This window comes from Chanos chanos, chromosome 8, assembly GCF_902362185.1.
Source record: "Chanos chanos chromosome 8, fChaCha1.1, whole genome shotgun sequence".
Classification (NCBI taxonomy): Eukaryota; Metazoa; Chordata; class Actinopteri; order Gonorynchiformes; family Chanidae; genus Chanos; species Chanos chanos.
In genome coordinates, this window is record NC_044502.1 from 41106185 (window position 1) to 41122289 (window position 16105).

A 16105-nucleotide genomic window follows, 5' to 3' on the forward strand; every position below is an offset into this window, starting at 1 on the left:
GTTTTGTGTAAAAAGTAATCTTGTTCTCAGTTTCTCATTTAAGCATTTAAACAACGTATGAAGCTGAAACTTAACAAGGGGGGATTTTGTGGTTCGAAAGAAACCACACATTCATGTCTCAGGGGTTGTGGTGTTACAAAAAACAAAACGCCGAGAAAAAAAAAAGAAAAAAAAGAAACCCTCAACTGGAACCTTTTCTCAACACAGAGAGTTCTGTTTCACACGCCCATGTTCCACGTCTGTGAAGCCTCAAGATATCATGGGAGAATAGAAGAGCCTCCTGAAATATCGAGGTCTCCCACACACGTCCATAAATCCTTCCGTCTCAGGCACAACAGAGAAGCTTGGCTTTGAGCTGTCATTATGACAGAGTTACTGGCATGCTCCTGATCCTACATGGACACACACACACAAGTACACACAGAAACACGTACACATACACATCATTATTTTCTCTCTTCTTGAGAAACGCAAGCATGGGAAGAAAAATCTAATGGGACCAGTCTTCGTCCAGCCCCCCCCCCCCCCCCCCCCCCCCCCCCCCCCCCCCCCCCCCCCCCCCCCCCCCCCACCTTCTGAGTGAAAGAGAGACCGTTCATTTAGCTTGTCTCACATGAGACATACTCTTTTTTTTCCTTTTTCTTCTTTTTTCTTTCTTTTTTCTTTTGCTATTCAATTCAGAAAAACGACTTTCAATTGCTTGTTACTTAGGCTTATAATGATCTGCGCAACAGCAAAGGGACACAGACGCACAATCATCAGACAGTCAGGGGGAAAGATGTTTGTTCTCTGTTGCTCTCCATAAACGGAGTGGGCGGATATTGTCATTTCTTCACGCACCATACAAAAATTCACAGAGAGGGGTGGGATGGAGAAGAGGCGAAAAAAAAATCTTTTGGGTTTTAATGAGCTGAGCGCTCTTACTGGTGTCTGATTAGTGGCTTAATTGAAACGATAATTAACAAATATACCCTCCGTGAAGCAGAACGGCAGTTTAAGCGTCCAGTTAATTAGAGACTATTTCCACCTCTGCTGACCCAGTGGAAAATCACCCGGTGCCAACACTTCAGCTACACCGCTGTTATCCCTTTCCCTTTTTCTTCACAGTTAATGAAACCAGGTGAGAAGATGGAGGAGACTGGTTTGGTTTCGTGCGTTGGAAACACTGTGTCAGGACTTTTGCCACTTCGAGAGGAACTCTCGAAATATACCACAGCTTGCGCACAGAAGTTATTCAGGACGAGGAATAATGTTCATTCTATTAGTGTATGCTTGCGCGTGTACATGCAAAACAACGTCGATAAGATAACATATCACTCTCCTACGCTGCCAAATACAACATACTGAAAATGACTGGATGTGTTTGCATTTATTTGCATCCTGTGGAAATGAACTTAGATGTGGACAAAGAGAGGGTGTGTGTGTGTGTGTGTGTGTGTTAGTGTGTGTGTGTGTGTGGGGGGGGGGGGGGGGGGGGGGGGTCCAGCTGACCTTTTCATGCATGTTCCTTCTGACCAATTAGGCAAGGATAAAAACAGAGGGAAACAAAAGTGTGGGACAAGCCCCTGGGTTAAAACTAGGCCATTTCTCTCTCCTGAGTGGGACACGGATATACGGGGGGGGGGGGGGGGGGGCAGAAACTAGACACCTTTCAAGGGGTGCTGAACCAGCAAGAAGCAAAAAAGGCCTATCCCCTACCTTCCTCCTTTCTCTATCTGTCTCTCTCTCTCTCCCTCTCTCTAGTAACCGACTGTGCCGTGCAGATCAAGTGTGCAGAGCAAAGCATAACTAGTGATAAAGTGACACATTCACACCCTTATAAGCCACACCTGTCGGGTGCCAAAACAATCGCAAACATGCTCTCAAAATGTTTTCGTTCACGCTTTTCAATCTGTTTGAGTACGCCACTTTATTCTCTTTTATTTTCCCTCTCTCTTTCGCGTTCTCGCCCCACGATTCACCTGCAGCTGTTACACACAAGCAGGAAACACCCTCATTAGCCTGGCAAATATTTGGACAAGTCATTTAAAAAATTAGAGCGACGGAAACATATCGCTGCAAGGCGGCGGCGGGACGAATGAAAGCACGATACACTGATAGGGAGGGAACAGTCACGACGAAAGAGTAACAAATGGTCCCAAAAACAGATCTGAAGGTGTAAAACTGAAATATTCAGAGTGTGAAGCTGTTTTATGACGCTGAAGACCAAAAAAAAAGGGCGGCTCGCACATTTTGCATTGTCTCCTCTTCCAACCACTACGATTTTGAATGATGAATATGTATAATAATTACAAAGTCTGTGAACTCTGGGAAGAATAAAAACCCTTTTAAAATGCATACAGCAGAAAGCATACAGCGACACTCCAAAATTTCAGACCTAAAATAACATTCAAAATTTTGAACAGAAAGTTCTGGAACTCCTAAACAGGGAGCAAGCAAACATTACACATCACACTGAGCTGGGTCATTGCCTCTGGACTATAACCTCAAGCAGAAGTCACGGCCACCCTCATCCTATGACCGACATTTCCTGGACAAACACGTTATATTTCACAAACAACAAACTCTGTGACCAGTAACGCAAACACACCTGGTCTTTATAGCACACAGCAGCTAGCAAAGACACTTCATTTCTTGGCAACCGGAAAAAAAAAATGTTCCTGTCTAAATGAGTTCAGAAAGGTCACAAATAAATATGGCTTAGTTCAAAGCTAAATTACCATTATATTCAACTTATTTAATCTGAGCTCCTTTCATTTCTTCTTTTTCATTTCCTTGGGAAAAACTACTTCCTCCTCCTCAGCATGGACCTCTTGTTTCAGGGAAACCTACGAGGCCCGGGGCTGAGAAAAGGAGGCAGATGCTGTAATCATGAGCTTGGGATAGTTCAGCGTTGAGCCAAACACGCCCTCTCTCCCTCTCTCTCTCTCTCTTTCTCCCTCTCTCTCTCACACTCTCTCTCTACTTGACTTGTTGGGAAAAGCCAGGAGCCAATTGCATCTTTTGTGTTCTCTCGCCCAGTGGCCCTGGAAGTCTGTGGAGTCTTTCCTGTGCTCGAAGGTGTGTAAGAGGATCCCTTGCTTCCGGGGAAGGAGGTATTCCCAAACCCATCACCGTGTTTGATCCCCCCCCCCCCCCACACACACACACGCACACACACACACACACTCCCCCACCCCCTCCTCGACACGGTAGGCCACGCGATACGCTTCCAGTAACTCTATCCATCTGAGGAGCAAGAGAACGCACTCTTCCATACAAAACATGCCTCAACAGAAATTCAACCCTGAGGAAAGCCATCTACAACCAACTCAGAGGAGTCCAATAAAAAAAAAAAAAACAGGGGGAAGTAGAAGGGGGGTTGGGGTTGGGGGTTTGGGGGGGGGGCAAAAAAGCTTCGCTGCATAAAAAAAGGATGTGACCTCAGAATTCTGCGTTTCAAATTCCTCAGTGTCATTATCCCACTTTTCCTCACTTTTTCTTCCTGTTTTGGCCCGCTCGCTTCCTCTCATCCTTTCCTGAGGGGGATGAGCTGTTTCTGCGGAATTGCTCGAAACTGCTTACTCAGTCGAATCAACAGACGTCTCTGTCCTCAGAGGTAACGTTAACACTACACAACCTGTACTGTTCTGACAGGAAAAAAAAAAATTCATCTTATTCTCTGGTGTCATAATTTATTACAATATTGCATTATGTTCCATATCCGCTCCGACGTTCCCATACACGTCAGTCAAGGAAGCCTAAAAATACAAAGTGCAAACAGCAGTTCCTGTTATTGATAAAACTTTTCAACAGAGGGCATCTCTACAGAGACAACCAGAGTACCGCGGGCCCAGAGTGAACGGGCACTTCTGGTGGTGAAGCGTTGGAAACCCTCCTGCTGTCTGATTTGCGATGTGTCGTTCGCCCCGCACACCTGGTCCTTCAGAGAACAGACAGTCTAAGGTCACGGCGGGTCACTCGACACAGCTGGCAGGGCCACGCAGCTATTTTAACAGCCATTCATTCCACAAGCCGCTTTGTGGATGCATGAATTGCAAATATACACTGTATTTTTGTGTCTGATTTACTGACCCTGTAAACGGACCACCTGTTTTTGCCTAGGGTTTCAAACTGGAATTTGGCAGGACATATGTGAGTGCGTACTTTAGGAACAGCTTAAATTTGGAGTTAATGAAATGACGGAGCCTCTAGTTTTGAGTCTCGAAACATTCGAATCCCACAGGAAAAGATTCTTCGTTTAACTGTGTTTATTTTACTTAGATTTCACTGAACTGTTCAAAATCACATTCTGAGCTTCCACACATGCAAACCGTGACATGCAACAAACACATGACACAGGCATTCACAACAGGTCTAGTGGCTCCAACCCCATCAAACCTCCTCAAGACACGGTTGATGACAACCTGAGGACTACACAGGGGTTTTCAATCAGTCGCAGTTCTTCAGCAAATGACACTTAACATACCGAGCGTCTCTCTGTTCATATTACAACCCCCTTGTTCTGAAGCATATTCATATTAATCATAATCAGTAAGGCGTAAAGAAAACCACACACTGAGTTCAACACAGTAGCAGCGTGTTGTGTTATAAACGAGCGTGAGTTTAGGCTCTGAGGTTAAAGAGGTGGGGAGGCTGGGGACATTGAGGAGGTTTTCTTGAGTGTATCAGCTTGGGGATTAGCCAGTATGGTCATTATTAGACTCACGCCGCTTCAAAGCAAAGTGGCCTGAGACTGATTCTATTGGCCTTCGCGGGCATACACTGGAACAGAATGAAAACACTGTGTGAGTCTTAATTTAACACTAGCCAATTTGTTATGTGCGCTGCGTTCTGTTACAAATTTGACTTGTTCAAATGCACTGAATGCTATAAACTCCAACCTTGTAGCTACACACACACTGTGACCATGATTCAACGCAAGGGAATCGTAAGGTAAAACCCTTAAAGATAAAGCACGTCTGTTGTATCTATTTACTGCAGTCATAACATGCTTCACCTGCTCAGCAGCTACAATATGGCATAAGGTATATTCTACAGGTTTATAATTATTAAACAGGGGTGGTTAAATCATACCCTGTTAGTTCAAGGTTATATGACAATTACAGACGTGATCATAAACAAAGCTCACCTGATCGTATTACCATCACGCCACTGCGGGGGGGGGGGGGGGGGGGGGGGGGGGGTCCACCGGTGCTACTCAATTTAAAATCAACCATGCCCGGAATAATCTGGCTATTTTGAGATACGATTCATTTACATTAAGGGGCCATAATCTGATATGAAGACACACAATGCCAGTGTAACCCATTTAAAACTGGTTGATGATCCTAGGCCAGCATAAACAAATCCCAGTAAAACCATGACAACACATACAGTATGCATGAGTTATGTTCTGAATACATACAGAGAGAGATTATTTCTCTTATTTCATCTAAATTGAATTTTTAAAAAAACCCTGTGGTTGTGATCACTTTTTAAGATATTAATGATTCAATGTGATTATGAATGTGTAATTATTACTCGTAATGAATAATAAATATTTCTTCAAAATATCACATTGCTTTCATTGTAGGATATTCATTCCTATCAGATCCCTGTACCTCCGAAAGTGATGTGGTGATGTAATTTCCACTCAGCCTCCGTAGGCTTGTATTAATACTGGCACAAACTTGTCTCTGATTTCCAGACTAATGTGCAGACATGAATGCAATCTGAGGAAAAACAGAGGTTCTTCTGCCTAGCATGAATTTAAAAATTAGCCCTCGAGCGATCCATGATCTTAAGCTTGCTCAAGCAAACTTCGCTGAGCAAAAGAGAGGCTCCTTAGCAATAAGAAACGTGTAATTCAAAAGCCAACGAGGCAAAAGAAATATGGCAATAATTTAATGAGCCATGCCATTACATGTATAAAATAATATTTTAAGGCACTGCTCTCTTTCTGTAGTGTGCAGTTATAGCAAAAGAAGAAGAAGAAAAAAAAAAAAAAAGATTTATACTCTCTGATTGAATACGGACAGCAAGGACAGAGCTTCGAACCTTCTAGAAAAGCCCGTGGCAGGAACCGAGGGTCCTCTCGCTACGTGAGCAAAGAGATGTTTTGATGCAATCACCTTGATCAAATTTTTTTTTTTTTTTTTTTGCGGAAGAACAGACCTCTTGAGACAACACACAATGAATAGGTTTCTATGGTGTTTATATTCTTTCTTTTAATCCCAAAACCATCGGGAAGCAAAACGTTTAAGACACCCACGAGGATTACGCACTTCAAATAGATCCCATTTTGTTTTCTTTAGAAAGCTAATAATACTATTGTTCTTATTTTCTATCTCCGGGTCCGTCTGAAAGAAAGAAAGAAAAAAAAAACACTATTTGCACGGCTGTTTTTCCCAAGGCTGACAGGCCACAGACACAACCTAATTGGGCAGTCACGCTAAATTATTACTTTCAAGCTACATGACCAGATTTTTTTTTCTTTTTTTTTTAAATGGGTTTTTCCCCTTACTAACTACGACCTCCAGCACACAGCAGGAGTGCGATGTGTCTACCCGGGGCCAGTGGCTGGCATCACTGCTTTCGTGCCTGGGCCCTAGAAATAGATGGTGGCTTTGGACAGCAGCCAGATAGTCTGACACAGTGGAATCTCACACAACAATTGGAAACTAAAGGAACCAATTCAGAGCTACAGAGAAAGAAAAACACATATTTGCTTCTATTGTGCTTCATGGACTCACTTGTGTTTTTAGTCATGTGTTTGTAAAGGGGTGACAGAAAAACCCCCCTCACACAAAAAACAATGTTTGGAATGAACAAATACAAAGTCACTGAACTAAGGAACAATTTAACCTCTTTCGGAGCAAATAGAGCCAATAGAGAATAGGAAACTGAAATAGCGAGTTAGAAAGACAAACAAAAAAACAAAAAACAAATAATGAATCCAATCACCCTGACCTTTAGTTAAAAGATTATTCCCCAATACAATCGGGGGAAAACTCATAATTCGCTATGAAGTTCAAAATCATCAGTAATGATAGTATGAGAAGTCTGTAAAGGAAAGAGATATCTATTCAAGCCCCTGCCCTACTGAAACTGGAGTGCCAAGCCATCCGAACGGAGGGCAGCTACATTGTGAGTGATTGTGACAACACGCTTCATCCCTGTCACAAAACGACGCCTAAAAAACCTCTGCAGGCCACACTGGAATGTGTCTATGTCTTTTCCACTTCCTCCTCCACCCCCATATGCCCAAGGGGTGCGGTGGGGTGGGGGGGCAAACATCCACGCTGTCTCAGTCACACGGGGTCGGCTAAAGCTCCGAGAGGCAGTCAAAACCGTCTTATTTTCCCGAGACTAACAGCGAGTAAGAAAAGACAGCGGCTGACATAGCTGAGCTGAAGTCGATCGATTAAGTTAATGTCACAAAGCAGAGTTAGAGCACTGCTCGGGAACAACAGGGGAGCCCAGATTTTTTTGATCATTTTGTTTGAGTCATATGATTTCCAAAGAAAATCTAACACATTTTTCCCTGACTGACTAATAAGCATTGAAATTGTGGTTAGACTTTGGAGACAAAAAAAGAAAGAAGTCAGTTGTTTCTGTCTAAAATTCTTTCTTTCTTTTAATAAATACCTCATGCCTACGTGTCTAAGAAACACACTGTTGGTTCTTATTGTTACAATGAATATTTAATAACAACAGACCACTAACACTCATACCTCTCTGGACAAAAAAATCGCACAGAGGTATCAGCAGTGAAAAATATCAGTGGTAGAAATAAGCAAAAATCTCTCTTTGACCTGTCATGTTATCAGCACAGAGCAATCAGCCTATGAACTCACCATCTGACTGGTTTACATTTTTATATCCGTCATAAGAGTTCCTCATCAAAATGCACAAACCACTCATGATTCTACAGCACGTGGTGGGAAAATGAGTTCATTTGGCTTCATAGTTTACATTTAGTCACAGTCCAGTGCTACATTAAGTGGAAGAACGAAACCGCAAGGACTTGTGGGCATCAAACAAGGCACGAGTAGCAGCTGATAAATCCATCTACTGGTCAAACCAGTGGCATTCTACCTTCAACGTTCATCCTAGACAGCTGTCCTTACAATGTGACTGACTGGATTTTACTTTGTTATAAGTAACGAACCCTTTCATGTTATTACGGCCTTTCTCTTATCAAAGTTGACACTTAACTGAATGCAATTTCGAATTTCACATGCCAGTTACTGGGAGTGCCCTTAACCAACTGGCTTTTGCTTCTCAAACAACGCAAAACCATAATCATCTTTCAAGGCGCCGAGAAGCCGAACGTTTTAACGTTTCTTATTTCAAAGGTTTAAAGGAGCTTTGTGCGACGTGCTGGGCGAGTAAACACAAGAGGCTCTTGATTAAGCAAGCATTTTACTGAAGAGAGAAAGAGAGATGCCAAGATTCTTGTTGACACTTAATCATCATAGACACAAGCTCCACAAACTAAGCATCGTTTGCCAGCCCTCTTCTTGCTCAAAACTTGTGACCGAAACTCTGCAACTGTTACTGTGCAACTCTGACTGAAACGCATAATGCTGCTAATGGACAGACATAGTCACATTTCTTTCGTATTCTATGAACAGAAACTGACAGCCAACGGCATTAATAACGGACATTTCTTGTGCTGAATTCAAGCATTCACCATATAGCCTACTGTGTAGTGAAGAACTATCATGTTTGTTGATTTCATGCACAAAATACATTCGGAAACACAACTGTCAACCATTTATCTCAAGCACTAAGGACAACAGGTCACTGTGAGTTGGTAAATATGATGGCCACACACATTCACGCTGATTGAGTATAGCCTACTCGGCAGCCTACCTCTTTGACCTTTTCCCGACGCTGAAGGGTCTGGGGATCTGCCGGCTTTCCATAGTCCTTTCCAAGCGGAGACTTCAAGAGACATTTTTTAAACGTCTCATAATTGAAGATATTCTTGTTCTCGCTGTTACGGTTTGGTGAGGTCTCGTCTCCGGTGTCAGGATTGCGCGCTTTGTCCCCAAGCTCAGCGTTTGTCCTCGCCGGGTCCCAGTCCTCTTGTCCCTTACTCCCCACAGATCTCTCCACGGTTCTCGATTCATGTGCGATAGAGGACTTACGAATCAATTTCTGTTTGATATTCATATCGCCCTTGGCGAAACCACGTTCTTGGTCTCCCGGTAGCCTTTTCAAGTGCTCCCTCGCATCATTTTCTGATACGGTTACTGCCGAGTTCTCTGTCTTTGAGAGAAAAATCCGTTTCAAGCGGACTGAATCGGGTAAAAAGAAAAGTGCCCCAAAGCACAGAGTTACCAAGCCCGACAGGAAAAGTAGGAATACAAATTTCTGCGATAGACGAAGACCCATTCCCGATGCAGAAACACCGGGTAACTTTCGGAACACCATTTAAACTTTAGATTGGTATTAGCTGTTACAAGCCTACAGTAATACAGGTTATAGTTTCTTCTCAAACCTCTCTTGGGATAAGTTGCCAAGTTGCATGCATAAAAAAGTTAGAAAGCGGGGCCGGCGGTTCGCCCCCGTGATACACTACTCTCAGGGACAAATCAAATTGACTGAACCTTGTCACGTATCGATTGAATTTACATGGACGCAGGTTGCGTCAACAATTCTGCCATCACTTTCCGCAGGAGCGTCATTGCATCTTAGACTGTGTGATCCGGAGCAAGTTGCATGTACACGTGCAAGGCATTTCATAGGACATTGACATCTTCTCAATTTGTATTAATCTGGACAATGGCATACGGTAACAAAATGCATATAATAATCAAAGGAGCCTTGTCTAAACTTAATTATTTAAAAAAATGACCATACCACTTAAACTGCAATTAATAACAGAAGCGTGTTGGTCATCAAACGTTTAAATGACTTTTGAACACATCCAAGCAAGAAGTGTCTTGATTCAAAACGCAGCTCATTCAATTTACGGTAACTGGTCAAAACAGTCGGTCACATGCGATATCTGTCTAACATTTGTTTCTGCAAAGTTAAGCTTTACTTGTCCATTTCTTTCTCATTTGGAAAAGCGATTTTAGCTCGCTCATAAAACCGCAAAACGAAGCATCATTATTGGCGGCATTTCCTCTTTGTATCCACGTTTTAGGAATCAGCCAGTGGATGTAAACTGTTAAAATTACGGTGAGAATCACATCAAAAGTAACCTAAGTATGTATCCTGCAACGCAAGCGAACGAGAGTAAAACGTAATTCGCGAGCCCATCCAAGCATTCAGTAAAAACTACTGTCGGTCTCTTCCTGCCGGTTATGTTTGAAGCGTGAAAAAACTGCTCGCGTCACTTCGTATACTGCCCACTTCCTGCACATACAGCAGATTGCTGGACTTCCAAAAATCGGTTAAACGAGTGTTTCTACGATTCACCACCAATGTAATCCATGGAAAACGTACGGTCTCTTCTCTTCGCCGCCTGCTGTATCGTGCGCATTCTCGATGCTCGCTCTCTTGCCCACCAGCGCAAAGGGTAGAGGAAAACACAATGTCGGTGAACGAATAACTTACTCTTGTACAACCGTATGGGGTGGCATCATATACCGTCCTTCCTTAACTGAAAGGGCAGTATGCGACATCAATCCCTAAACATCTAAAACAAAAGAAAACACAGTCCAAATCTTATCCAGTGCTGCTTAGCGTACTGGGCGGTCTACTGCAAACGTGTTTGATGATCACAAGTACTAAAGGGGAGTGGGTTTTTTTTCTTTCGATTAAGCGGAACAGCTAGAGTATCGCCGCAAGAGTGTGACGATGCATCCATCGTGTGGTGTGTCTTGGTAGTATTTATGGGTCGAAAGATTCCGGCGACCGATGCAGGTTACATGCAGCACTTCGAATAATTAAGGATATTAATGTGCATTTCTCCTCAGAGTATAGTTTAACCTCCTTTAAACAATGGAACACCTTATGTAATGCATCTTGCATAACACACTGATCTGTTAACGAAATGGTATTGGGCCGTGCGATCCTTCGAAGGCTCGTCGCTAAAATACGGAAAAGTGAGGCATTGTTGCTGTAGGTATTGAAGGATTTAGATCGTGAGACAAGTTGCAAATGAAAAATGTTGAAGAACTCTGAGATTGGATTTCACATGACTGGTCCACTAGATGTTGGGAGACCCTCTTTGTAGACGTCGTCATACGGCGATTATGTGAAAATAGAGCAAAGCTTACAACGTAATAATAGCTTTTAATGTTCTTTTAATGAGCAGCACACGTCTTAAAATATTGCTAAGAGGTCAAAATTTCCTGGTGTTATTAAAAATATATTTATAGAGCCAAAATGTGTCTTCTTAAAGTATCAGAGTCTCTTGAGTACTGAAGGAACAATCAATTGAAACTAAATGCAAGTTTAATTTGTTTTCAGTTCCATAGATCAAGGACAGAGAAAATGGTCAGTAATGCTAAGAACATGTCTTGAGCCAAAATTAGATTAATGAACTCAATTATTGAGGTGATTATCATTAGCAAAACCGTCTGGCACAGCACAAAAAAAAAACAGTCCGTTAAGAAAGAGTGAATGGAAAGAAAGGGCAAGCAAGAGCGCAGCAGTAGGCAGAACATTTGCATGGCTTTGATTTCCTTTTCCCAGCATGCGTCAGCAGTGCCCACGGTTCAGGTCATTTAGTGTCTCCCTAAGGGGAAACCTGATAGATGTTTATGGTGCAGGACCCCTAAATTCAGTGGAAACTTAACTTTTACGCAAACTTTATGATTGAGGCCGAATGGAACTAACGCCTTGAGGGATTGTGTGTGGGATTGGATTAACCAGGTTGCACTGGACAAAATGTCATTGTGTCCTATGAGAACGGCAAAAGAAGGAAGGATGCTACAATAAGACATTTAAAGATATTTTTTGGCAATTCTTTAAATTCTTCTAAACCTAGTTCTGAAGACAGTGTAAAACTAATCAGTCTCAACCATGAACAATACATGAGATGGGTTTTTGGACCTTTACATTTAAGTTTTGGGGGGGGGGGTTCAGATTTTCATGATAAACAAACACTCGCTTCGTGACAGATAACATTTATGCACTGCCAGTGGCCTAATATCAGGAGAAACGGTTTAATCAACCGCAACAGGATAAGAGCTAGAACGTTTTACTCAATGCCATTTGACACATCCTAAGGATTATCAGTCACACATTTCTCACTAAGCATGCATGCTTTCATGATCTGTCTATTTATGCGGGACATCAGGGAGTTCTCAAACATATTTTCACAAAAACATCAAACAAACGTCGAGAATGTTTTATCAGCATGGTTCATACAGCAGTGTCCTTTATTAACTCGGAGTGGGGTGTGTTTCACTGAAATGAAAATGAATCCTGACTTCGCATGCTGAGGTTTTTTTCTTTTTTTTTTTCCCTCCAAACTGAACAAATTTTCCCTGTGACTGCTAAATGACATTGAGCTGTCACACCACATATAGGCAGTTTTTTATTTATTTATTTTTTTAAATCTAATTCACATTCAATTTTACCTCAGAATCTCGCTGTCTCACCACCTCCCACCGTTGCTGTAATTGAAAGACACAGCGGTCTTATGTAAGGTAACAAATTGATAGGGGGGGAATGTGAGAAATTATCATACATCAGATCTCCTATGTGAAAACAGATATAGATAACAAACATTCTTTTTACTTGAGTGGGGCAGATGGAGCCTAATATTCAGAGGAACTATTTAGATCAGTAAAGGCATGAGATGGCCGCACCTGTGATGTTGCATTAAGTCCAGAAAACCAGAAGAACACAGAGCTAAATGGAAGATAATGAAATCAAGCACTTTTTTTGTTCTTCGTCAGATGATATTAGTGGCACTCCAATCCCTATAGGGTGTCATATGAAATTGCTGGATCAGTGGATTATGGATTATGTCTTAAATGATGTGATTAAAACTATTTGTTTTCATTACGCAGATGTATCAGAACTGTACTGAACAGGTTTGACAATTTGCGGTTCATCGTATTCATAAATATTCATGAATTAAGAAGGTCGTGAAATTTTTTTGTACACAGATTTCACAGTGAAGAAAAAAAAAAAAGGAAAAAATTCCAGTGAAAATAGAAACAGCATAGTAACCTAAATATTTTGAAAGGAAGGGCTGTCATATCTGAGCCTTTGAACAGTCAACAGCTCTGGTTCACATTCATCTGGAAGTGTGAAGTGTGAAAAGTGTGAAAATGGCATTTAGCAGCAACCAAGCTGCACGATTTCCCAAACCCCAAATTAGAGAGCTGTGTTCCATTTCCCCGAGAGAACGTCTGTGCAACTGCTGCCCAAGGTCAGAGCTGTGTAGAATTAGTACACTCAGCAGTGTGATTCAATGCATCATGTCCGTCAGTCGTTTTAGATCAGAGCCCCTACTTTCCTTGGATACGGTCGCTCTGGGACGGACTAGCAATGATAAAATCACTGAATAAGCACGCTGACAGAACCAAAGTCCCAGTTAAAGATGTTGTTTCCCCCCAAAATTCTCTCCAAATTGAAGAAACAGTCAAGGGCAAATAAGCCTTGTAATAAACCAAGCTTTGATGGAATATAGATCACATTCATCTTGCTGAGCCATGTCAAGTTTTTTTTTTTGCTTTTCTCATCCTCCAGGGGAAGGTGAGTTGACGTGAGAATGAGTCATGCAGATTCAACTTCACTAGAATTAGAATAAATAAACATTATTAGGGAGCCCAATGCGTAACTGCTCTTGGTCTAGACCTCTCATGTATATTTCACATTCCCTGTGTGAACTGGCCCTGTTTGGAAAATGCTATTTAAAATTTTGGCAGGCCAACTCACTCTCTCTCTCTCTCTCTGGATCTAAATCTGAATGTGGGAAAATTAGCACAGAGCTGAATAAATTTACAACGAGCCAAACAACCCCTAAATCCAAAATGCAGAAAATAACTTCAGTTTTCTGAAACATCAAATGGAAAAACAGAAAACATTCCCTCCCACTGTAGAAATGGAAATCTACCCTTCCATGACCCTCACTAGCTTGTTAGGGGTGGTGCAATAGCTCCACCTAGTGTTTACATCCGGAAGGACAAGTTTAGCTTTCAACACAAGAGCCACACAGTGGTGTATGAGAAAACACAGCAAAATTACAATTAGTTTTTTTTTTTATACATATATAAATCAAACTTTTATTTGGTGTCTTTTTCTTTGTTTTCACTTAACCATACCTGTATTAGTTGTAAAATGCGATAATGGAAAGCTAAAGCTAAGCTACTACGCCATACGGTTCACACAGCTTCATAGTGTTATTTTTCCATAAACTTAACGCACTGTCTTTACATTTGTAATAAGATTTAAACTATTGTACATTTTATATATAATTACTTGTATATAAAATAAAACATTTTTTTATTGCAAATGTATGACTTTGCACAATCAGAGAAAAATGAATTCACTATAAAAACTGATTCATAAATCAAATGATTGGGGGAAAAAAAAAAGAAAAAAAAAAATGAAAAAGTTCAGCAATGCTAAATCATTTGGATAAGAGCGTAGTCCATCCGAGTCAAACACGGCAAAAGACGCGTCAGGACTGAGCATGGTCATGTAGTAACACATGAGGAAGAAACCAAAGTAGAACTGAAATCTTGCTATCAACTTAAACTGAAGACTATATCCCTTTTTCTCTGTTCCCCCCTCCCCCCACAATATGCAACATAACGCAGCCTAAATAATACAGGCGGAACCAGCCTAGTTCCTTTTTTTTGATAATTTGCAACACAATCCTATGTACAGTAAAATCCAATTATTGCTTTAAGTTTAACAGTGGTATTATTTGATTTAAAGGTACTGTTTAAAGTGCTTTTTTTTTCTCCTGGATGCTGTGAGGAGACAAACAGAGACACAGAGAGGCAGGGATTTACAGTCTAAGATTAGCAAAAGAGACTCTTTAAAACATCCACCCCCCCCCCCACCCCCCCAAAGACAAATAACATGTGAAGTACATATACACAAGATGGTGAGAGCAAAGGGACAACCTCAGTCGTTTCTGACGTCGCCGTTTGACCTGATATCATGTTTCATTCACGGCTGATATTCCAAGTATTCAAATGCGAACAGTACTCTCTTAGTCTTATGATAACCTTAAGAATATCCCTTGGACATGCACGTCAAAGAGATACCACTGGTACTTATAAAGCAAACCAGAGAATTACACAGCAAATTCACTGGTGTTAAATTAACACTCTTAGATTATATCTGTACACATACGTGTGTGTGTGTGTGTGTGTGTGTGTGTGTGTTTATTTCACACTGGTGAATTTGCAGTGTACTACTGGAAATTACATCAAGAGCAACTGAACTGAGCTCTGACATTTCAGCATTCATTCGGCAAAAAAAAGGTGTATTTTAAAGCCACCAATCAAATGTCATTTCAAAGAATGAACTTAAATAAGCAGCAGGTAACACCACAAGCTTGATACCGCACTGCATAATCTCAGTGACTCTCTCAGCTGTGGCTCCCACTTACTCACTACAATCCAACTGTCTGTAATGAAAAAAAAAAAAAAAAAAAACCTTTTAATTACTTCAACTTAAAAAATCCATTTTTCATTAAAGGTTCTTTTTAAGCGCACAGAGTTAGATACACCTCGAGTGAACCTCGGCGTTGAAGGACGTTGAAAAAAAAAAAAAAACGCAACCACATTCCTGGGCTGTTCATTAACGATGCAAACACTGCAGGTTTATGTTACAGTTTCAAAGGCCAATACACAGCACACGAGAGGGCAATGTAAACCCTGCTTTTTCTCAGAGTTGTCCATTTTACTGTCCTTCACTCGTCAACTCCAGCTTCTTAAGGCAAAAAAAATGCAACAACAACAACAACAACAACAAAAAAATCAAGCTATTAGTCCAGATGGTGGCAGACTGAAGGTGGTTTTGATTTTCGGTGACAAACACTTGGACATACAGGGTAAGGGGCTTTTCTTTTGAGTGTTTTTTTCCTTTGTTTAGCCTCAAGTCACACCTTTTTTTTGGGGGGTGGGGGGGTGAGGGACAGAAGTTTTCGGTGTTGTTTTCCTTCCCTTCTTTTCAAAGTTTTCCTGTTTTG

The 16105-nt window shown here is 41.5% G+C and overlaps 1 protein-coding gene across 1 annotated transcript in view; it reads right to left on the minus strand.

Annotated features, from left to right (window-relative positions):
• The window catches only part of LOC115818417 (mannosyl-oligosaccharide 1,2-alpha-mannosidase IA), a 130771-nt gene extending 121027 nt beyond the window's left edge, over positions 1 to 9744 (minus strand). Inside the window, exon 1 of the mRNA XM_030781787.1 lies at positions 8860 to 9744. Within this exon, the coding sequence (XP_030637647.1) occupies positions 8860 to 9423 (564 nt within the window). The 5' untranslated portion in view covers positions 9424 to 9744. The remainder of the gene's footprint in view (positions 1 to 8859) is intronic.
• Between the last annotated feature and the right edge of the window lie 6361 nt (positions 9745 to 16105).